Consider the following 23,787-nt stretch of genomic DNA (forward strand, 5'->3'; position numbering starts at 1 on the left):
TTAGCACATGTCTAGCATCTTTGGTTTTCTATTCCCTGTACTACAATGGACAGGAGAAAGGATGAGAGAGGGGGAGGAGGAAGGGAGAGTGTCCTTATTTGGTATCTATTTCAGAAATTAAAATAATGTCTTAAATGTAGGGAGAGAGAGAGGTTTTGTTTTGTTTTGTTTTTCTGGCAATCGTCACCTTGTTTCCAGAGACGCTCCACAGGAAATGTTTGATGTGTGAAGTAATGTCTGTTACATTAAAAGCCCCTGTGAATTCCAACTTGGTTACAGAAGAAGGAGACAGCTTTGGCAGAGGAGAAGTTGACTTGTTGCCACAAGACATCACCCCATGTGGCGCTCAGCTCTTTCCAGTCCTGAGCATGCAGAGACACCAGCATCCTTGTCTGACATGTTATCCCAAGCAGATTCACTTTCTGATTTCCTTTTAGGCCTCAGCTCCTCCCCCCACCCCCCAATTACTGGGTTGCTGTATTTTTATTTAGGTCAGAACATAAAAGAACAGATTTGCTCTATCAGAATCTATTCAATTAGTGGACAATTTGTTAGGTGTTGGAGTGAGGGGTGGGGAAGGAGATTCAAGGGGACAGTGAGATGGATCACTGGGAAGTAAGGAGTTTGTTAGAAAATGTATTAGTGCCATAGATAGACAGAGACAACAACAACAGCATGGCAGCGACTCTGGGGAGAGTTCAGGCCCCAGCATGAGAGACAGACAGAATGGCGGGGTCTCTGAAGACATGAAGCAGAGGCCTTGGGACAGAAGTGAGATCTGCTCTTGAAGCTGTCTAAAGATGGCTGAAGTTTCACAACAAGAGCCCCTTAGCCAGGGTCTCTGAATCGAAGGCAAGAGGCAGAGAAAAGGGTAGGGAATAAAAGGGGTGGCTAGGGAGAAGGATATGTGGCCAACATCTCTTTTACTGTTAACTCACTTTGCAGATGAGAACTGGCCCCAGGAATTCTGATAGCCAGGGACCCACAGTGTCTCTGCAGGGGACCTGTTAGTATCTGTCAGAGGGGAGTGCTGCAGATACTGTGGCCTGAGCCGAGGCTGAGTACTACTATTATATTCTTCATTAATGTTAGGATTCTCTCATTTCAACTTGGACATCATTACAAGTATACTAGCCTAGTCCCTGCTTTCAGACTGAATCAAAATTGTCCTTAACTGAAGTTCACTGAATGTTTACTTGGCTCAAAACTTCAATATCCAGAGATACTTTTTAAATATGTTGGGGGTCTAAGCAACAGGAGATAGTGGTAATAAATAAAGTAATTAGGAATGATAATTTGAGGTATCAAAAGCCATAGCAAATAGTAATATTAGGTAAAGAATTAATAAGGACATGAAAACTTGATGAATAAAATGATGTTAATTGTAACAGCATAAATTCAAGTTATAACAAGGAAAGAGAACAAATTGTTGGAAGAAAAGGAAAACCAGGAGTCTATAAACTTTAATCAGATAGAATGTAGGTTCTATGTTTCAATTCAGCCAATGCTGCATTCAGTAACTTTTGAGTTTTGAATTAATCTTCAAGTAACTTTTACTGTTCTGACATAAGGGCCCTATTAGAGTATCGTGAATATAGATTCAACTACTAGGTATATTTGCACAGGTGTGACAGAAATGTCCATAAGGAAAAACTTACTTTGCTTCTTGATCTCAGAGGGGTCAGTTCTTGGCTATTTGTGCAGAAAATGAGAGCGGCAGGAGCATGTGACACAAGGGACTGTATGGCCAAGAAACAGCGGCATGGGCCACACTAAAACACAGTCCAAGGACATGCTTCTACAGACCTCCATCTTCCAAAGCTCTGCCACCTCTTTATCACGCTGCAGTAAAGCTATCGTATTAATTCCATACCGGAAATAATGCACGATTAAGTCAGAGTCCTCATGAACTAAGTGTCTCTGGAAGTACCCACACAGACTTACCCAGCGCATGCTTTATTGCTCTCGTAGACATTTCTTAATCCAGTGAGGATTGCATCAGAGCCCCTGACCTATTCTACCCCCAGAAGTCACTTTACCTTTCCCCTGTAAGAGATGCATTCAGCACTTGTGTTTTTGACGAGGACCCTGGATGCATGGGTAGACTAAAATAAAACTAAAGATAACCCTCAAATGACTGACCCAGTTAGGATTTTTTAGAACAACAACAAAATATTGAATACCTTTTTAAAGATGGAAAAGACTGTATAAGGAGAAATAGGAATAATAATATGTGAGTTTTGAAAACTCTTCCTAAGTGGTTTCGGTACAGCCTCTGATCTCTGATTAAAAAGCAGTACAACAGAGCATAAAACTTCAAGATGATGAAAATCTTTCTGTGTAATCCAGAGCACAATAAATTGGTGAAATGGGACCTCTGGCACAGGAAGACTCTCTGCGTTTGCAGTCTACTGCTTACTCTAATTCATAGAAGACTGTTGTCCTACGTGACTTCTCTATTGTTGTGTGGAACACTGACCAAAACTAACCTGGTGAGGGTGGATATTGGACATGTCACTGAGGGAAGTCCAGACTGAAACCTAAAAGCAAGAACCGAAGTGGAGGCCACAGAAGGATGCTGTTGACTGACTTGCTCTCCATGCCTTGCTCAGCCTGCTTTCTTACATAACCCAGTACCACCTAACCAAGGGTGCCACTGCCCACAGTGGGCTAGGACCTCTCCATAAATCTTTAATCAAGAAAATGTTCCACTTACACCAAGCCAAGCTGATGGAGCAATTCCTCAATGGAGGTTCCTTCTTCCTAGGTGACACCGCTTTCTAGGCATCAAGGACAAAGCTAACCAGAACCAGAATGACTGCATTTTAGCTTGGCAATGTTCTAGAATTATATGCCTGCACACTTAGAAATTAATAAAGGAAAAAGCTCTTTAATTATGCCACGTGACTGATTCTGGCTAATGCACGAAAGGGAACCAACCTGGAATAGAAAATTTTACTAGTTTATATAGGTCCTAGGCATATCTATTCCACATACACTGTGATCCTTAAATCTCTTTTAAGTACTGGCCCCAGGTTAGACTTTGCACAATTTAAACAGAGACAGGATGCTACAAGTCTGTCTACATGGGTTAATGGAAAATTTACACAGCAAAGGTGTTGTTAGAATTATTTCTTTTTTAGAATTATTTCTTAAGTATACCAGTGTTGCTGTTGTTTTTTCCAAGAGTTGTTATCCAGGACCACCTTACACACTTGACAGAATTATACTTTTTCTGATAAGAGTACAGGAGGCAGAATGCAGATCAGGATTTAAAGGTGGTTGTGACCTTGCCTTGTTTCCATGAGCTGCCCACTAAAGGCATATTCTCTGATATGGGGATTGGCTCATTGGCCTGTTATAAGTCAAATTTGTCTCCTTCTGTTATGGAAATGGAGCCTAACTGGAGGTCAGTCTTGGTGAAAGAGCATTAGCAGAAGTGTTTTCTCAGCAACCCGAAAATAAACTTCAATAATGGCCCTGAAATTTCTTCCTAGCAGTTTCTAACAAGCCTGCTCAGAGCACTGCCTACCTTCTGGTCATATTGGGAGTCAGCACTCCTCCAATTCAATTCTCCTTGGCACAACTTAATAATTCCTAAGCAAGTTTCGTCGTGAATCCTTTCTAGTGTCAGTTTTGTTACTCCAAATACTCTGATGCATCAGTCGAAACCATCCTCAACTCTAAGATGTTGTCCAGGTGAAAACAGTGTAAGCAAGGGCGGGGTGAAGCCGCTGAACTGGGGTATAAGGAAAGGTTTATTGAGGATCAAACTACCATGGCTGTCTCTCAGGCGGAGAGGCAGAGGAAAGTGAGATGGTGGAAAAAGCAAGTAGATTGTTATATGACAGTCAGCAGGGTGGGGGCCTTTGAGCTGATACAGGCTCTTCAGAAAAACTGGGGATTAGATGCCCTTGCCTTAGATAGTTGACCCTGGGGGACAGATTCAGGGAGGTCCTGGTAAACAGAGATTCCTAAGGAATGATGAATTTCAGCTCCTATTGACCCAGTCACAATCCTTCTGTTTACCAGGCCGGAGTGTTATGCCTTATCATATATTATGTGCCCTCCTCCACTCAGAGTATCCCATGCACAATGGGCTGGTAGGTGACCCACCCATGGAGGCAGCAGCCGGTGGACATTCGCAACCCAGAGGCTGCATCTGAGTGGGAGTGGTTTATGATATGAGAGAGAAAGAGAAAGATAGGAAAAGACAGAAAGGAGAGAGAGAGAGAGAGAGAGAGAGAGAGAGAGAGAGAGAGAAGAGAGAGAGGAACAGAGAGGGGGGTTCAAAGGTGATCACCTACCTCACGGGAGGGAAGCGGAAGAGAGAGAAATGGGCAGAGTTTTTCATTAAAAAGAGACTTTTATATCTGGAACCAGGGTGGCACCAAGGGGCGGGATCTGAATATTAACACAGAGGCCTTCTGTTTAGGACATTGTTGCCAGCCCTGCCGTGAATGGGGTGAGAGGTAGGGGACAAACAGAATTTTTGTCACCAGCACTGCCATTTGGACCTAACAAACAGGACTACGTGATATTTCAGAAACTATGTGATAATAATAAGTTCCAAAAGGAAAACTCTATTCTAAATATAAAGGTATTAGAAATATTATTTCAACTTACCCAAGGAAGTTTTATACAGGAGTCAAGGACTTGACCTCCCATTAGACTTAGGAAGTATTTGTAACTGAATGTAAATGATAGCAAAGTTAAGTTTTTAAATGTTCTTTTAGAGGATTCTGATTTTTTTCTCTCTCCTTCCTGTGCCGTTACAGAAATGGAACATCGATCAGTTAAAAAGGCGGGCATTGAGGTCCCAGAAATCAAAGGTTGGTCAGAGTCCTCTTTTAACTGTGAAACCAAAAGCTGTTTTGTTGGATTATTTTTGGCTCTTGATTGCAGCTTAGAAGTTATCAGACCAAAATATATATAATGTGGTAAATTATCCATGACTTCAGCTTTGGGCTGAGCCCTTACACCCACATGTTGTTATTTCTTTTCATGATAAAGGAAGTTGTTGGCGCACCCTCCAAACACTGATTCCCAGTAACAGAATATGGATTTGGATCTAAGAAATCTCTAACTAGCGAGCTAAAGATATGCAGAAAGGAAAATATGTAGCTAGTCATATTGGGAAGTATTGTTGATCTTATGCAAGAAAAATGATTTTTTTTGGTATGCTAGAAAAGCCTGCATGAGCTCTCATGTAAACAAGTGAAACCCCTTGGCGAGTCAATCCTATCTTGATGAGAAACATTAGCATGCCTGCCAGCTCCTGTCACAGTACCTCTTAGCCCACAAGATTGACTGGGGCTTGTTTGTAAAAGGCGTGGTAGTGAGTGTAAGAGAAATGAAACTACACCTCACCTCAGGAAAGTTACTGCCCGGTTAAAAGCATGACAGAAAGGGCACACACATCCACATGACCACATGCACAGGTAACTGAATCACTGACGTACAATAGCTGAGCTTTTCCACAGGTAAACCGCTGCTGTTCTCATTCAAAAATCCCTGTCAGCTTACCTTTCCCTCTCCGAGAAGCAGTTTGAAGCTGTGCTTTTTCTATGATGTGTCGGTGTTTGACTGGTGTTTGTTGTTAAGGACCCACCATGCTTAAGTAAGAAAGTGATTCCATTCTTCAGATTTACATGGCATAAAGAGCTTCAGACTAAAGTCTAGGCATCTTTGTTTTCCTGCCCCATGAAAGTAGGCTGGAAAGACATGCAAAGCCAGATACAAAAGGAAGGTTATATACACAGAAAGGAGAGATAGTAGGCTCAGCACTGGAAGGACTGAGGTAATGTTGTTGTGACAATAAACTGCAGTTGTTTGGGCATTTGTAGAGATTCTGCCCACGTGACCATACTGTGTGGTGTTCATAATACTCAAATACACATGCAAGTTTTAAATCATTTGCTCTTTATATAATATTATTGATGTTAGATTTACCCCCAAATAAGGGTGCTATAAAAGGTATTGTTGTTAATAACAGCTATCTCAAATGGAACACTAAAAATGGACAATCCAAAAGTTATCACACTTAATCATGTTAACCATGTGATATTTATTTTATGTATGAGGAACTAAGGGTGGGTAAAGGTAAGGAGAAAGCAAGTCTAAAAGGCAGGTTTTAAATGCAAGGTTGTTTGATGTCAAAGCCTGTGTTCTTCACCATTGCTGCGCTATTGAAGACGGGTCAGTCCTGTCAGCACGTCAATCTGTTCACTATAAATTCTTCCCAGAAATGCAGGTTAGCAAGGATTTGCAGCTTGTGTTGAAATCTATTGAATTGTAAATTATTCCAAAGTATTTCTGTTTAAATATGCCTTACCAAAATGTTCTTGATGGTAATATGTGCAAAAGAGCCCAATTATCCTGACCTCTGACTTCACCTTAGCTGTTTGATGAGGGGAAAACAATGAGTTTTCAGATAGAAAACCTCCCAGTCTTGGGGCAGGACCCAGAAGTTGAAATAGTAAATTTTGCTAAAATGTTTACAAGAAAGTCCAATCTAATAGTCTGGAATATCCCAACTCAAATGGAAGTACTTTGTTCCTTGAATCTAAATAATTCTTATTCTTCTATAAGATTATATTCTTATTACAAAAACAAACAAACAAACACACATCATGTCGGATCCCTAGATCTTATCATTTATCAAAATCATGAAGCTACCCTTTGTAACAGAGGCCAAAGCAAATTCATACTTGACAACATAGGAGGTGTTTGTTAATTTTGCAGCTCTAAAGGTGGGTTACTCTGGTGATACTTATCTCCACGAGTGGTCGTATCACTGACCATGTATAGCAAGGTTCCAGAAGCAACCTTTTAAGGCAGTTTCAGAAATAAGAGAATTGGAGAGGGCAGGAAAGCTTAGGAAAAGGATTTAAAATTTCCAATAGAGTTCCTAGGAATAGAACAGGTCAAGGCATGACTCTCACACCGTCCCCTGCCCCAGGGAAAGATGACAATGGTGATTAGTCTCCAAAAAGTAGAAAGGAGCTCTCAGGTGCAGTGAGCCTCTTAGGCCTTATTGAGAGAATGGTTACATGTGGCTGATGGCGGGATGGGGGAGGGGAGGAGAGAGAGTGTGAGTGAGAAGGAAGCTCACTGATGCTGTATACAGCTTCCATATTCTCCTAAGTTACATGTTAATGTGCTTTCTAAAATCTTCACTCTTCACTTCTGTCTGTTATTAGCTAGGTAGCAATTTCTGTATTGCTGTATTAAGAACGTACCTCCGTTCCTGTGTATTATCCCAATTGTATAATCCCAAATTATCCCAATTTTATTAAAGAAGTCTGAAGAGAGGACAGAAGGAGGGGATTTGAAAGATGGCTCAGTGGATTAAAGTGTTTGCCTCAGAGGCAGGAGGACTAGAGTTTAGATCCCCCAGAGTCCACGCAAAAGGAGAGCAAGCATGGCAGCCTCCTGCAGCCCCTTCACTGGGGAAGCAGAGACAGGGGTCCTGAGGTCAAGCCATCTAGCTAGACTCTCTGGAGTTGGTAAGCTTTGCGTCCAGGGAGAGATTCTAACCTTAGTAAATAAAATGGAGAACAGTGGAGAAAGACACCAATTTATTGACTTCAGGTCTAAACACACACACAAGTGCATTAACACATCTGTAAACATGCATACACACAGGTGCATACATGACATTGGTTATGGACTAAAAGAACCAGCTTAACACTCCTAGGAAATAAAAGAGAAACAGAGATGAACTTGCAAGTAGATGAGATGCAGTGATGAACTTGCTAAGATACATATCACTTTAGACATGCTTGGCTTCCACAGTTCTGGTATTTTGGATGTAATCTACTAAAAATACTTGAACATTCTAACATTTGGAATAAACTGAAATGTGTTTAAGGTTTAAAGGGTGCTTTTTTTAAAGAGGGTAGTTTTTAAATGTCTTATTGCCATGCAAAATAAATAATAAATAAAATAATAGAACGGTGTAAATACTATGTGATTACCCTCACAAAGAAGTACAGATAACTCCCCTTTAAAGAAGCATTGCTTTAAAGGGCAGAAGAAGAAAAAAATACTTCTTATCTATCAGCTTTTAAAATTATGGCTTTTTCTTTACATCTAGAGATGCTTTGACAGCTTCTGATTTTATAAGACATTTTTGTTCTAGGCAGGCTGTGTATGGCCTCTTATATGATACAAGAATGTCATATCCTATTCCCTTTTATCTACAGAAACTCAGACAATGGCTAATTTTAGAGTCTTTACACTTCTTCAAACCTGTTCTCCAGGGATACTCCAAAACATGGGAATGTTTAATAAAGAAATTTCAGATAGAGAGTGAAATGGTATAATTTTGATCATTCATTATTTGTGTGGAATTCCTAGGCTCTTTTGTGATAAGTGTTGTGTTAGACCTTTCATTCTACCTATATTGTCCCATCAGAAGAACAGCAATAATTCTAAGATTGGGACATTTTCAAACTACTCTCTTTTTAATAATGCACCTTTTAAAACTTAAACACATTGCAGTTTATTCCAAATGTTAGAATGTTCAAGTATTTTTAGTAGATTACAACCAAAATGCTAGAACTGTGGAAGCCAAGAATGTCTAAAGTGGTGTGCATCTTAGCAAGTTCATTACCGTGTCTCGTCTACTTTCAATGAATGTTAAGCTGATTCATTCAGACTATAACCAATGTCATCCCTGGTTCTCTCCATTTAATGTAACTCAGACCTGGCTCTGCCTCATCCATGGTACCAGATGTAAAGTGGCTTAAGGATTGTAGTAAAAGCAGGAAGTAACCAATAGAAAATATTGGGCAATAATTCTGGTCGTGTATACTGCTTTCAAATAGAAGCAGGCCTTCCTTCCAAAGGCAACACGTTCTTGAATACCTAAGACACAAGATTGTTCTATGTTATTTAATCCTGTGATTCCATTTTGAGGAAGTTTCTTTTTTGTTCTGTTTAAATATGGAACAAATTTAAATACTGAATAATTGTGTATATATTTTCTGTAGTAACAAAGAAGATGCTGGAACAGTGGTCGGGTTTGTGCGCCAATCTTTTTCCTTCCCTGCCCTCTAAATTTCAAGAGCCAGGTGATGAACATGAGAGAAAGTGTAGCCTCTGCTTTTGTAAAGTACAGGGAACAAAACGAAGACTTAGAGGCCTTCAGCAGAAGAGTAACAATAGCGCCTGCTCACAAGCTGTGTGTGTGGATTAAAGAAGAGCAAATGTTCAGTGAGTGCAGTGGAGACTGTAAAAGAGGATATCGCTCAGAACATTGAAGCAAAGAGCGTTAGTCCTCCATGTGTTCATATCCATAAACTATATGTGAAGTGTCCTAAGTACTTTTGGAAATGTCCAGCAAGCTGTTAAATTATCTACATGGACAAAACATGAACCAATTTTTCCCACTGTGTTAAACCCTCTATCCTTACCAGTTTGTCAAGGTCTGAGATTCTCTGTACCATGCAGTCTATATTCTATTGTAGGGGAGAAGATACACCAAGACATTAGTATTCTGGAAGCTTTGTGAGTCTTTTAGCAAACAAGACTGTAACATTTCTCCTGGCAAAATCCTTACCTGTTGCACATTAGGGTTTCTGTACACAGATACCCACATGCTTTTTGGGGGATGGTTCAAAGTTCATTCTCATTTCAAGTTAATAGTTATTAAAAAAAAAAAAAAAAAGCTGTAGTAGCTTCTACAGCTCCTATGAATCTGTTTCTCTGTGGTGCTTAATACCTGGTCAGCTTGATACCTACCCAGCCCCTGTCAATGTCTCAGAAAGTTGATGTTATTTTTATCACCAATAAAATAACACATATATTACACTTAGGTACACATACTTGCTGAGAATTACATAAAAGAACACAAAGGTACAGTTGCTTTTTCTCTTTGTCAGTCAAGAGTTAATGTCTAAAACTATATAGAGTACTAAAACCTCACAGAACATGAAAGTGATTCATAAACTAAAGGTACAGTGAACCAAATACTTATTAAGCACCTTCTTTGTGACCCACATTTAAATCCAACAGTTTTATGAAAGGAATAGTATCACACCTTTACAAATGAGATTCTGTTAGACCAGAATAAATTAACTAACTTGCCCAAAGTTATTCTGCTAGTATACCTGAGATCAAGTATGATTGACTCTAGTATGTACACCAGCTCCTCTCCTCTACACAAAGCAGTGTGTGATCATAACCTTGGGAAAATGCAAAAGGGATATATATCTTATGGAGTTACTAGCTAAAGAGAGAATTAAAGGTAGACCAAAGAATACAAGTTGGAAGGGAGAAACTATATAGCACTCATCATAGCTGCTGTTTACTTTGTAGATGCTGACATTGAAACCTGACCCCACATACACTGGTCTCAACAAGTTCTTGGTGAACCATTGTTGATTTGACTGGGTAGGGGTGGGTGAGAGGGTTTGAAATCTTTGAATCAGTTGCATACTGTGAACTCTTCTTTCCCTGAAGAAGCCGAGGCAGTTATTGAATCCAAAATGGAGAACAACCCCACCTCCTCAGAATTGCAGAAGATGCAAGAGAAACAGAAACTGATCAAAGAGCCAGGCTCGGGAGTGCCCGTGGTTCTCATTACAACCCTTCTGGTTATTCCTGTGGTTGTCCTGCTGGCCATTGTCATGTTTATTCGGTGGAAAAAATCAAGGGCCTTTGGAGGCAAGTAAAATGAGCCCCTTGAATTTGGACCCTGCCTTGGAAAGCATGTCTGGCCTAATTATCATTAGGAAATTTGTCATGATTGTCTGTTTGGTTTGGTTTGACTTAGTTTGCTTTACATGCTCTCTACCTTTTTATGATATTATTGTCTGTGTCTCAAAAGGTGATTAGAAATTATATTGAATATAAAATATATATGGAGCCTCTGAAGTTTAGGTAGTTTGCTTGTACTATAACTTCGCTCATTGCCTTTAAACAGTTGGCTTAAGCCCAAAATAATATCACCATAGAAAGCTGTGAGGTTGTAGATCTACTATAATTTTTTTGCAGATCAGGTAGAAGGACATCCCTGATGTTAGGAATGGGCTCAACTCACAATATTTGGGTCAGGTATCTTAAGGTTGTGTTTTTCCTCCATCAGATTGGCTCTAGCTTCCAGCTGTATGACATTGGGCAAGTTACTTAATCTCTCTAAACCAGTTTCTTCAGGGATAAAATGAGAATAAAATATGAGGTTGTGTAAAAATGAAATTGAGCAATTGGCGTTAAGCATTTACCAAAGTATCTGGCACCTACTATGTATTCAATATCATTAGCAAGTATAGAGAGTAATCTGGGTAATAGAGAATAAAAATAGATGCCCGTCTCAAGCCTCTGCTTTACCCAGAATCCTCCTGTCCTAGCAAACTACTTGGTTTTTGAATAGTCATAAACTTGACCATTAGATTTCCTAACTGAACGAGACAGGGTCCAGTACCACAAGTCAGTATTTTAAAATTAATTGTCATAGTATGAGACCCTTTCAGTATATTCAAATAAATGATTGATGGCATCCTCATATCCCACTGTTAAGTAGCAGCCTCTATAGTGGTATCTGGGAAAGAATCTGTGGAGCAGTATGGGAGGCAGCATTAGGTCAGGAAACAAAGTCTGGTCTTGTCTGAGGTCAGGCAGTCAGGGCAGAGATTCAGGTACCTGTGGCAAAAGCCTTGCCACGGGGGGGGGGGGGGGGGGGGGACACTGAAACAAAGAATGGAAGATTCAGTTTAATAAGTTATGAAAGTAATGTATTGTAGATTATCTTTAACTTTTTATTTACTCTTTAGTTAGCTCTTCCCAAAAAGGATTGTTATGAATCTGGAATTGTCATAAATATAAAGAAAAACAGCCATGTATTTAGACATGAGCTCTAAGAGAACAAATGTGCTACATATGGTATATACTGGATGTGCGAGCACAAACAGCAGTACTTGATACCAGTTGTTCAATAGGAAAATTGTCAGAAAGAAATGGATGAGAAGATGAAACTCACAAAATAGGCAACACAGAAAGGATGGTATTTAAAACTATAAGAGAAGATGGCAATGTGGTGAAAACAACAAGGAATGCCAAGAGTATGTAGGGCCTTGGCCATATGGCTGGACTCTTGGATATTTAACCAGGAAAGGAAGTGACTAAGGAGTTAAGCATCCCTGTTTTGCCATTTGCTATTAGGGACAAGTAACATGGAACTGTAGCATAAGGCTGTGTGGGAAGGGAGCAACATTGTTCCCCCATGTGTTAGTTAAGAAAATTGTAATTCTATGCAATTCTGTTACATTTAATTGAAAAGGTAGATTAGCCTGCTCCCTATTTTCAAGGTTTTTTTCCTCAATAGATTTCTATCACACACACACACACACACACACACACACACACACACACACACACACACACACACACCCTCTTAAAGGATTTGTGTTAACTGCACACACCCTGGTTGTGTACTCCACTGATGGGCCACCAGCCACCCAGATGGGCACGGGGCACACAAGACTGGCCAAGGAAGGCACCACGTCTTTGTGGAACTGAGTCTATTCTTGGCTTTCTTGCAGTTCTTTCTCTGTCTTATTTTCTACCTGCCCCTACTATCTGCCTTTAGCTCTTTCTATGAGGCTGCCAGGCACCCTGATGCTTCTCTGAATGTAGCCCGTGAAGGAATGATGAGAGAAAGAGAAAGCATGCAGGAAGAGACATAACAAGGTGACAACTGGAGTCCCTTGGGAGCTCTTCTTCCCCATAAAAAGAGAAATCGACATATCTTAGAGATGGGAACCCCAGGGGAAGGACTGTGGTCTCCCTGAGTGCATGGAAATTATCCAAGATTGCATGTCATTTGCTTTCACTTAGGCATCCTGTGAAGGGGGTTATATAGATCCAAAGCAGGATTGTGTGCTTCTATTAACAGAAAAAGAAAAGCTTGACACAAATATCCCTAAAGTTTTTAACGAAAGCTTCCAATTTTTTACAGTATTTTGCTAACTTAATTCTATCTCAATACAATACAAAGATTAAAAAAAGATTGAGCATCATTCAGCATGTTTTTACAATTTCATATAACATCTCCTCTCATACATCACAGATATGGAGAGATGGGTACTGATCTCTCATTTCTCAGAGGGGGAAAAAAACAAACAAAAATAAACCTTGAGGCTCGAGAAATTAGTTTGTCAAATTTACATTCTATAAAAGACACAGGCAAAAGGCTACCCCTTAAATACATCTCAATCTCCTTCAGCCCCCTTCATACTTCTCAATAATATATAGCCTTTTCTAAAATTGCATGTAAATGAAACTTTTTAGCCACTTGTGAGTTCCTGATTTCATGTTGAAAGTTGAGCCCTTGGATAGAGGAGGGTGACTGAGACACATTTAAAATATGCCATCTTTTTGCTTGTCTTTTGTTTTTTTGTTTTTGTTTTTGTTTTTGTTTGTTTTTTGGTTTTTGGTTTTTTTCTGTTTTGTTTAAAGCAGATTCTGAACACAAACTCGAATCAAGTTCTGGAAGAGTACTGGGAAGATTCAGAGGTATGCCTGTGACCATTCAGAATCTCATGTTGGGTTCAAAGTCAACAAGCTCATGTCTTGTACAGAACAAGGCACTGTTTTCTATTTTGACTCTGAAAATTGAACACCCAGTGGGCAGTGTAGCAGCGCCCAGCGTAAATGCAGAGTGAAGACCTAGAAACACGGGCCTCACAAGCACATCTCCCGGCTTTGTTTCATTTTTCCAGTTTGCCCTTCTGTATTATCTCATTCCTTTTCCCTGCCTTCCATCTGTTTGCATTTGTCTTTGGTAAACTTTCTGTCACCTGTACTGACTGGCATATCAGTGCTTGCTTAGGGAAGATGGCCTTTTCAAAAAGTCATTGAAATGAAGAACAGCTCAGGAGCTGCCAATTCAGAAGAACTGTAGAGAAACAGAATGAGGAAAAAAAAATGGATCTGAAATATGCCTGCAGAAAAACATATTCCAAGGGGAGCTTAGAATCTTATCATTTACTTTGATAGCGTCTGTTGAGTGGTATCCATCTGGTTAAGACAAATCTCTTTGAATATCACTCTTTTTAAAAAAAAGTCTAAGCCGGGCGTTGGTGGCGCACGCCTTTAATCCCAGCACTCGGGAGGCAGAGCCAGGCGGATCTCTGTGAGTTCGAGGCCAGCCTGGGCTACCAAGTGAGCTAGCTCCAGGAAAGGCGCAAAGCTACACAGAGAAACCCTGTCTCGAAAAACCAAAAAGAAAAAAGAAAAAAAAAAAAGTCTACTCTCTCCCATTCCCAGTTTCTGTCTTTATTTAAAATGTTTGACAATTTACAAGGAAACAGACCTGTTCGGGCAAATTTTAACAATACAATGACATTTGACTTTTTTTTTTCTCCCCCCAGGAAAAGGAAGTGGAGGCTTAAATCTTGGAACTTTCTTTGCAAGCCGTCAAGGCTACAGCAGAAAAGGGTTTGACCGCCTCAGTACAGAGGGGAGTGACCAAGAGAAAGACGAAGATGACGGAAGCGAATCGGAGGAGGAGGAGTACTCCGCCCCGCTGCCCACACCTGCACCCTCCTCCTGAACTCCAGGCCCTCATATAGGTTGAGTGGAGTTTACCAAGGATGCCCAGACCCCTTTCCCTTTAGTGTGTGTAAAGTTCTGTGCATTTGATTGTAAACTGTACTAGTCTATGTGGGACTGTACACACCTTATTTACTTCATTTGGTTATGTTGGCTTCTGTTTCTAGGTGAGGGGTTTCCTAACAGTTCACTACAGTGCCATTGTCTTTATATGAACTTAGAGTAGAGAGGCTGCCCTCCTCCTCCATCACAGCACTCCTGTCCCAGGATGGAAGTACCGCTCAGTTACATTTGGAGACTTTTTTTGTGGATGTAAATAGCCCCATTCTCTGCTTGAACACAGTATTTTCCCAATCCACACCCCTTGCCAGTGTCTTTCTTTGGTGCCTTTCCTGTTCAGCATTCTCAGCCTGTGGCAGTAAAGAGAAACTTTGTGCTACACGACGAAAAGCTGCTAAATCTCCTTCTATTTTTTTAAAATCACTAACATTATATTGCAATGAGAGAAATTTTAAAAAGTCTCTATTTAAATTCTTTTTTTAAATTTCTCTTCAGTTGGTGTGTTTCCGGGATGTCTTATTTTTAGATGGTTACACTGTTAGAACACTATTTTTCGGAATCTGAATGTAATTTGTGTAATAAAGTGTTTTCAGAGCATTAGCAGTCAGAGTGTATTTTGTGAATTTTTTTGTACACTTAAAACACTTCATACATATCTTTTAATAATTACGCAAATCAGAGAGTAGAACCAGTTCATTTTCAACCACAAGAAATGCCTTGTGTAAAATGTAGAAGATAATTTCATGTGGCCAACCTATGTTAACAACTATGTTATGAGTATTCATAAATGAATAAAACCAGGTTCTCTTTGAAAACTCATAAAGCATTTCACACATAGTATATCAAATAGTTAAAAAAAAATAGTTTATTGGGAGGGAGCCTATGTCTCAGAGGTCAAACACAGATGGATCCATCAGCATAATGCACTATTGTTGCACTTCTTTAAAGAATTACTTGACCCCAGGGTCAAGGGTCCTTACAATACAGAGGAAGTCCACACACTGACTACAAATGACTTTTTGAGAAAATTTTTTTAAATGATATATCAATGTACCTGAGTAGGAACAAGATAGTTTTTCAATTTAAATTTAACAAGATAGTTTTTTCAATTTGACTCGAGAAACCTTCCCTCAAAATGGCCAGTTGCGTTTCAGGCATCTTAGTAGTTTCCTTAAGTTGAACTTGCTCAAAAAGGTACTTGCTCAAAAATGTTATTGTTTAAAATCTTATTGAATTTTTTTTTTTAGTGATTAAATCTAATTGGAAGTGTTCAACACTTCCATATATGTTGAGCTCACCCTCAAGTAAAAGCATTCCTGTGTTTTCTCTTCTCAAATGAAAAAAATCCACTCTTTCTCTCTGACCATTCCTTATGGTCTTCTCACCAAATTGTTTTTGTAGAAAATACAAGAACAATGTTTGGATGTTTGTGAGCATGTTCAACTCTATAATATAACTCTCTGTTTCAACAGCAGAATTAGTCCAGTACTCAGGATGTGTATGACATACTGGCCTGGATGCAATCCAAGCTTTCTTACATTGAAGTTAGTCTGTTTATACCAAAGCTATCTTTGTGGCACAAAATTTGATGATCAGCTCCATTTGCTATAGTTTTAAAATACATACACCTATAGATGGATATTTTCTGTCCTGACTGGTCAGTCCCAAATAACCAACTTAGAGACTGAGTATGAGTCATAAATGTTTGACCAATAGCTCAGGCTTATTACTAACTAGCTCTTACATTTTAAGTTAGCCCCTATTCCTTATTTACACTGTGCCATGTGGCAATACCTTTATTAGCATGGCATATTCATCCCCTGCTTCCTTTGCATTTGGCTGGCAACTCCTGACTCCATCCTTCTCTTTCCCATCATCCTTAGTTTGGTCACCCTGCCTATACTTCCTGCCTATATACAGGCCAATCAGCATTTTATTAAACCAATTCAAGTGACAAATCTTTACAGTGTATGAGAAGATTATTCCACAGCATACACCTGATCATATCTGAACAGCTTTATAATGGATTAATTGATACAAAGAGATCAAACTCATAAAATACAAGAAGACAAGAAAAAGGAAGTATACTTATTAAAGTGGAATAATTGATACAAGTCTGTGAAACCTGCTTGTGAACAACAAATTTGACTCCAGATTTTCTAGTAGCTCATTAAATAATGCTTGATTACGTACATAATTCATGAGTTCATTAAACATTTAGTATTCTTAATATTAACATCAGAACAATTGGCTCCCAAGTGTCTTCAGAGAGATAGTGCCATGTAGGGTAATTTGAATTCTTCAGCAGTAGATGCAGAATAGACAAGTACATTTTGCAATCTGCTTTTGTGTGTGCCTCTTCACATGAACATGTGACATCAGAAGACAGAAATTTCAGAAAACATTTTTCCCAGGCATTATAACCCTGCACTACTTTGCCATAAGTACTCTACTTCCTTGTCTTAAATAAAGGTGGAAACTAGAAACAAATGACCTTCATTGACTTCAGGCAATCTTTTCACTGACTATTGTTCTTAGCTGAACTTTATTTACTGAGTCAATTAGAGATTGCTCTGCCTGAGACACAAAAGGATTGGCTCCCAGCCCTCAGTTGACAGAGGAATTTAAGAGCTTTGTTACTCTTTCAGACACCCTTATTTACTGTAGTTGACCTTTAATGGACCACAGATAGGGGTGATGTTCCTAAATTTTCTGTAGATGAGTCTAATGTAAAGTCACTGCCTTTGAGAATGGCCATTTCTGTCTACCAATTATATACAGATGGCTATATTTTCCCTAAATTATAATTTACAGATAATTTGAAAGGAAATAGGTTTTGAAGTAATTTTTTAAATTTTTTTCTTTAACAATTTCATAGATGTATATAATACATTCTGGTCAATGCACTCTGGATGTCTTATTATTTAATGTGTTATGTTGGATATTAAAATTGTGTAATTGACTAATTAAAAAGCATAGGTAAACAGCTGTGGTTTTGTTTATATTCTAATCAAGTTGGTCAGAGAATATTATCTGGAGATGTTAAATTAATGGCTTTGTCATTCACTGTGTTGGGCCTAAATTATATGCTTAAACATCATTTGTTCTTAGCTTCCTTCCTTTCTTTATTAAATCAGTGTATTCATTCTCATGCATCCCTAAACTTTTACCCCAGATTTTTTATAAATCAAATATTTAAGACAGTAATAATGAAAGTCATAGACTTCGCATTAGCACTTATTCAACAGTCACCTAAACTAAACAGTCACCTAAACTAAACAGTGTTGATGTGTCCTATGGCAGCACTTAAACATCAGGGTGGCTAAGAACAGGAATACGCATTTCAAAAGAATAGCCCTGGACACATTCCCACAGCTTTTGATTGAGTACTTGTCTTGTGATCCAAAGAGTTGCATTACTAAGAAATACCTTTGGTCATTTGGATTCACCTGTTTGATGGCCCATTTCTAAGAAATATATAATACGGAGAGTAGCTGCGCTTAACATGCTATCAGACTGTTTGACCCCAAAATCTGGGAGTCTCGAGTGGGTGCCCCAAGAACCCAGACTCCAGTCCAATTAATGTAATAGCACGAGGTTTTTTTATTAAAGCTTCTATATAGAGGGGCAAACTCTGCTCCTAAGAGCAAGAGCCGCATCTTACTGCAGCCCCATAAGGGCTAATAAAGGAAAAACCCACAAGATTACAATTCCCATACAATTTCATTTCACAAGATCATGGTCTGGTTACAGAGTGATCACAGAGGGGGTACAGTTACGTCAACAGGTACATTTTTTCCTGAAACCTCAAGGGGGTGTATCAGGGCGGGAGTGGAGTTTACACAAAGGTCACAGTGGTCCTTCCTGGAACACCGGCAACTATCCCAGTCACAGTTGAGCGCATCTCTTAACAGAAATCTTTTTACATTGTTATATGGTTGCAGAGGAGATTGAACAATGGCTAAGTCAGTTTAATAAGTTTAGTTTCTCATTTCCTGGTGCTTGAAGTTTCTCTTTTCCTGAGGCTTGGGGGTGTAAGCCTGAAGGGCTAGGGTCTTTCAAGACCAAGTTATATTTCCAAATATATCGTGCAATAAAGTGATACTTTTACTCAGAAGCCACCCATTCCAGTACCTCATACTCAAGTCACACACACACACACACACACACACACACACACACACACACACACACACAATCAAAAAAGAAACTTTATGGTAACTTCTGTTTAGCCTTTAACACTGAGTAATCCACTAGGGAAAATGGCTTCAGTGCATGCAAAAGCATCAGAAATCTCCTCAGATCCTCCTATAAAAAGATTATCTAACAAGGAAGTAGAAATAGAATATAGTGTTCTAAAGGGGTGATGGGAAAAATGGAACATGAGAGATTAAGTGGGGTTAGTGTTGGGAGTGCGAGGTAAATGAGGGAATGTAAGAAGGGATAACTAATACTAAAGGCCTTTTGAAAACAAAGAAACAAACAAACTATGGAAATTACCACTGTAGAAGCCTCCTAATATATATATATATATATATATATATATATATATATGGAGTTTAAAAGTTACCCCATTATCAGGAATAGGACCCCAAATCAATACCATACACTATGAAATAAAACCCCCAGTTCTAGGAATGGATGACTTCCTTTTGAGTTGAGTTGTTTGCCAATGGAGTCTTACAGAGATCCACTCCACCAAAGGTAACAGGCTATTGTCAATGGTAATGTCAATTGGTTATACTCCAGAATTTGTGAGAAGACCATATTGCTGAAGACAATATGTACTTGAGTCATAGAACATTTAAAAAAAAAAAATCTAGCTGGTGCTCCACAAAGGCTTCATCTGAACTGACTAGTGTTCATAGGACTGGAAGGGGCTATGCACGCCACTGGAGGAGAAATCAGACTCACCCAGTGTGAAGTTTGTGAGGTACATTAACAACCTGCCTGAGCTGGGTGCAATGGCGGCATGAATGGTAAGGTAGTCCCCAACTACTATGGGGAATGGGAGGCAAGACCTGCTCCAAAGTGGAACTCATAGATAATATTAAATTGGGGCTGATGGAGGTAACATGAAAAATTGGGGGAGGGGAATCAACCTCAACAGAAGCAAGGTGTCTTTTATTAGAACCATGAAAGGCAGGTGTCTCTCCATGGGAGATGGAAGCAGAGACTATGAAGAGGCAGAGAGGGCTTGAGGGTTTTATAGGGCAGAAAAGGGAACTTTTGGGGTGGTGAATCCCATATGCATCTCTGTTCCTCTACAGTCTCAGAGTTGTAAATCCCAGGGAAGGTTGATATGTTGACTTTCTTACAGTGAGATTCCTCAGTTCCTAACTGCTTGCAGATGTTATCACTTTGTCAACTTTCCTATCAGGAGTTTCCCAGCTCCCTTGGGCTTTTGAAGGTCATTAATCCCTTCTTTCAGACTCTGAGAACAGTTAAAATGATGGGGGAATGTGGGTCCCCTGACCCTGACCAGCTGTTGCACACTGGAGGTCCCATGTTGCAGGAGAGCTGGGGAGCAGAGTAAGGTGGGTATGAAAGACCTGGGAGACTTTCAGAGGACAAGTTGTTTATTGAAATGGTGGGACTAGCTTGTATAGCTCTAGTCAGGGAGGAAGGGGAGGAAAGAGGTCAAGGGAGGAAGTGCTGCAGGGAGTGGGGAGGAGGGCTCTCCAAGCGTATCTGTCAGATTAGAGGAGAGGGGAGGGGAGGAGAGGGGAGGAGAGGGGAGGGGAGGGGAGGGGAGGGGAGGGGAGGGGAGGGGAGGGGAGGGGAGAGGAGAGGAGAGGAGAGGAGAGGAGAGGAGAGGAGAGGAGAGGAGAGGAGAGGAGAGGAGAGGAGAGGAGAGGAGAGGAGAGGAGAGGAGAGGAGAGGAGAGGAGAGGACCATATATATATGGTCAATTTTGGATAAAACTCCAGGAGTTGCTGAGAAGGACACATATTCTATTGTGTTTGGGTAAAATCTTCTGTAAACATCTGCTACATCCATTTGGTTTATGATATCTTTTAGCTCCAGAATTTCTCTCTTTAGTTTTTATCTTTATGACCTGTCTATTGAGAAGAGTTGGGTATTAAAGTGACCCACTACCACTGTGTAAGGATCAATATGTGATTTTTAGCTGTAGTAATGTTTCTTTTGTGAATTTGGCACTTTTGTGTTTGGTACATAAATATTAAGACTTGCAGTATCCTCCTCTTGGTGAATTTTTCCTCTGATGAGTATGTAGTGTCCTTCTGTTTCTCCTCTGATTAGTTTTGGATTGAAGTCTATGTTGTCAGATATTTAAATGATTACACCAGCTTGCTTTTTAGGTCCATTTCATTTATCATCTTTTTACCCTGAGGAGATATCTATTCTTATTTAGTGTTAAGGTATATTTCTTGGATGCCACAGAAGGTTAGATCCTATTTTTAACTCATTTTGTTAGTCTGTGTCCTTTAATTGGGGAATTGAGACTGTTGGTGTTGAGAGTTATCAGGGAGCAGTGTTGGCTGATTTCCTTTATTTTGTTGTGGTGTGGGTCCCCTCTTTGATTGGCTGGTCTAATATTATTTATTCCTTGTGTTTTCTTTGGTATTTAACTTCTTCAAGTTGAAGTTTTCCTTTTAGCACTTTCAGTAGGGGTGCTTAAATTTGGTTTTACCAAATTTTACCAATAATGACCAATGTCATTATTTATCTATTGTGATTGAAAGTTTTTCTGGGTATAGTAGCCTAGGCTGGCATCTGTGGTCTCTTAGAGTTTGTAGAACATCTGTCCAGGCTGTCTGGCTTTTAGAGTCTCTACTGAAAGTTATGTGTTACTCTAATAGTTCTAACTTTATATGTCCCTTGCTTTGGGGGGAGGGTTGTTGTTTTTTGTTGTTATTGTTTTCTCTTGTAGATTTTAATATTTTTAATATTCTTTCTTTGCCCCGTACTTTTACCATTTTGATTATTATGTGCCATGGAGAATTTCATTTCTGATCCTGTCTATTTGGTGGTCCGTATGCTTCTTGTGCCTTTGTGGATACCTCCTTCTTTTGATTGGGGAAATTTTCTTTTATGATCTGGTTGTAAATATTTTCTAAGCCTTTGACCTGGGTTTCTTGCCCTTATTTTATTCCTATTATTCATAGATGTGGGGTGTGTGTGTGTGTGTGTGTGTGTGTGTGTGTGTGTGTGTGTGTGTGTATCTTTTTGTAATGTCCCAAATTTCCTGGATGTTTTGTGCCTGGATTTTTTTTTTTTAGATTTAATGTTTTCTTTGACACATTCATCCATTTCTTCTATCTTGTCTATCAGTGCCTGAGGTTCTCTCTTTCATCTCTTGTATTCTGTTGGTGAGGCTTGCCTCTGAGGTTCTTGTAAGAGTTACTAAACTTTTCATTTCCATTTTTCCCTCAGTTTGGGTTTTCTTTATTGACTCTGTTTCTACGTACAAGTCTTGAACTGTTTTGTTTTCATTTCATTCCACTGTTTGTGTTTTCATAGACTTTGTTAATGAATTTATTCCTTTCCTCTTTAAGGACCACTAACATAGTCATAACATCTGTTTTGAAGTCCCTGTCTCGTGCTTCAGCTATATTGCATTTCTCAAGGCCCACTGTAGTGGGCTTGCTTGGTTTTAGTAGAGACCTGTGGTCCTAGTTGTTACTGGTTGTACTTTTACTTTGGTGTCTAGTCACCTGGGTTTGGGATGATTGTAATTGTAGGCATTGATATCTAGTCTTGTCTTTGTTGGGTGTGTTCTGTTCCTTGGTTTCTGTTGCCCTTTCTGTTTCTTAGGAGAGTGTACTGGGTGTGTCTTGTCTAGTAGGGAATGATTCTGAGACCCTGCTCAGTTTTGCCACTGGAGGTTCCAGATATAATGTTTTTCTTGGCATTGGGACGGGATACTTGGTGATGGAAAGTGGCTAGAAGGGCGGGGGAGGAGAGGGGGGGCTGCTGCTGAGAGAATCCACAGGAGGGAGGAGAGCAAATTTTGCCAGGACATCTGTTTAGTCCTCTGGGTTTGGGGCAGAGAAGGGGGATAGGCCACAGAAGGTAGTCCATTAGAGAGTTGAGGATGAGACTAGAGAATTGGATTTGGAGGAAAGGAAGGAGAGTAAAGATCTGAAGACACCCTGCTCCCCTGGCCCTCCTGCTTTCCTGATCCACCTGCTCCCCTGGCTCCCCTGCTCCCCTGGCCCACCTGCTCCCCTGGCCCACCTGCTCCCCTGGCCCACCTGCTCCCCTGACCCACCTGCTTCCCTGACCCACCTGCTTCCCTGACCCATCTGCTTCCGTGGCCCACCTGCTCCCCTGACCCACCTGCTCCCCTGACCCACCTGCTCCCCTGACCCACCTGCTCCCCTGACCCACCTGCTCCCCTGACCCACCTGCTCCCCTGACCCACCTGCTCCCCTGACCCACCTGCTCCCCTGACCCACCTGCTCCCCTGACCCACCTGCTCCCCTGGCCCACCTGCTCCCCTGGCCCACCTGCTCCCCTGACCCACCTGCTCCCCTGACCCACCTGCTCCCCTGACCCACCTGCTCCCCTGGCCCACCTGCTCCCCTGATCCACCTGCTTCCCTGACCCACCTGCTCCCCTGATCCACCTGCTCCCCTGACCCACCTGCTCCCCTGACCCACCTGCTCCCCTGGCTCACCTGCTCCCCTGACCCACCTGCTTCCCTGACCCACCTGCTTCCCTGACCCATCTGCTCCCCTGGCCCACCTGCTCCCCTGACCCACCTGCTCCCCTGATCCACCTGCTCCCCTGGCCCACCTGCTCCCCTGACCCACCTGCTCCCCTGGCCCACCTGCTCCCCTGATCCACCTGCTCCCCTGGCCCACCTACTCCCCTGGCTCACCTGCTTCCCTGACCCACCTGCTCCCCTGGCCCACCTGCTCCCCTGATCCACCTGCTCCCCTGGCCCACCTGCTCCCCTGACCCACCTGCTTCCCTGACCCATCTGCTTCCGTGGCCCACCTGCTCCCCTGGCCCACCTGCTCCCCTGACCCACCTGCTCCCCTGACCCACCTGCTTCCGTGGCCTGTCTGCTTCTCTGCTGGTGTAGCTGGTTCCCAGTGAATACCTGCTGGAGTTGAAGACTGAGACAAAGGGGTGGAGTGGTGGGTGACTATGGGAGATCTGCTGATCCTCTGGAGATGGGGGCAGAGAGGAAGAGGAGCC

The 23,787-nt window shown here is 40.9% G+C and overlaps 1 protein-coding gene across 16 annotated transcripts in view; it reads left to right on the forward strand.

The window, feature by feature from the left end:
* Positions 1 to 15,219, forward strand: part of Pam (peptidylglycine alpha-amidating monooxygenase) — a 281,804-nt gene extending 266,585 nt beyond the window's left edge. For 4 of the 16 annotated variants that reach the window (XM_006985733.4, XM_006985737.4, XM_076549692.1 and 1 more), the window contains 4 exons: positions 4,779 to 4,832; positions 10,468 to 10,671; positions 13,465 to 13,518; positions 14,376 to 15,219. In XM_006985733.4, the coding sequence (XP_006985795.1) occupies positions 4,779 to 4,832; positions 10,468 to 10,671; positions 13,465 to 13,518; positions 14,376 to 14,557 (494 nt within the window). In that variant the 3' untranslated portion in view covers positions 14,558 to 15,219. The remainder of the gene's footprint in view (positions 1 to 4,778; positions 4,833 to 10,467; positions 10,672 to 13,464; positions 13,519 to 14,375) is intronic. The other 12 variants (XM_006985734.4, XM_042259917.2, XM_076549694.1 and 9 more) reach the window with 5 other exon arrangements.
* The last annotated feature ends 8,568 nt before the right edge of the window (positions 15,220 to 23,787 follow it).

Source organism: Peromyscus maniculatus, chromosome 13, assembly GCF_049852395.1.
Source record: "Peromyscus maniculatus bairdii isolate BWxNUB_F1_BW_parent chromosome 13, HU_Pman_BW_mat_3.1, whole genome shotgun sequence".
NCBI classification, from domain to species: Eukaryota; Metazoa; Chordata; class Mammalia; order Rodentia; family Cricetidae; genus Peromyscus; species Peromyscus maniculatus.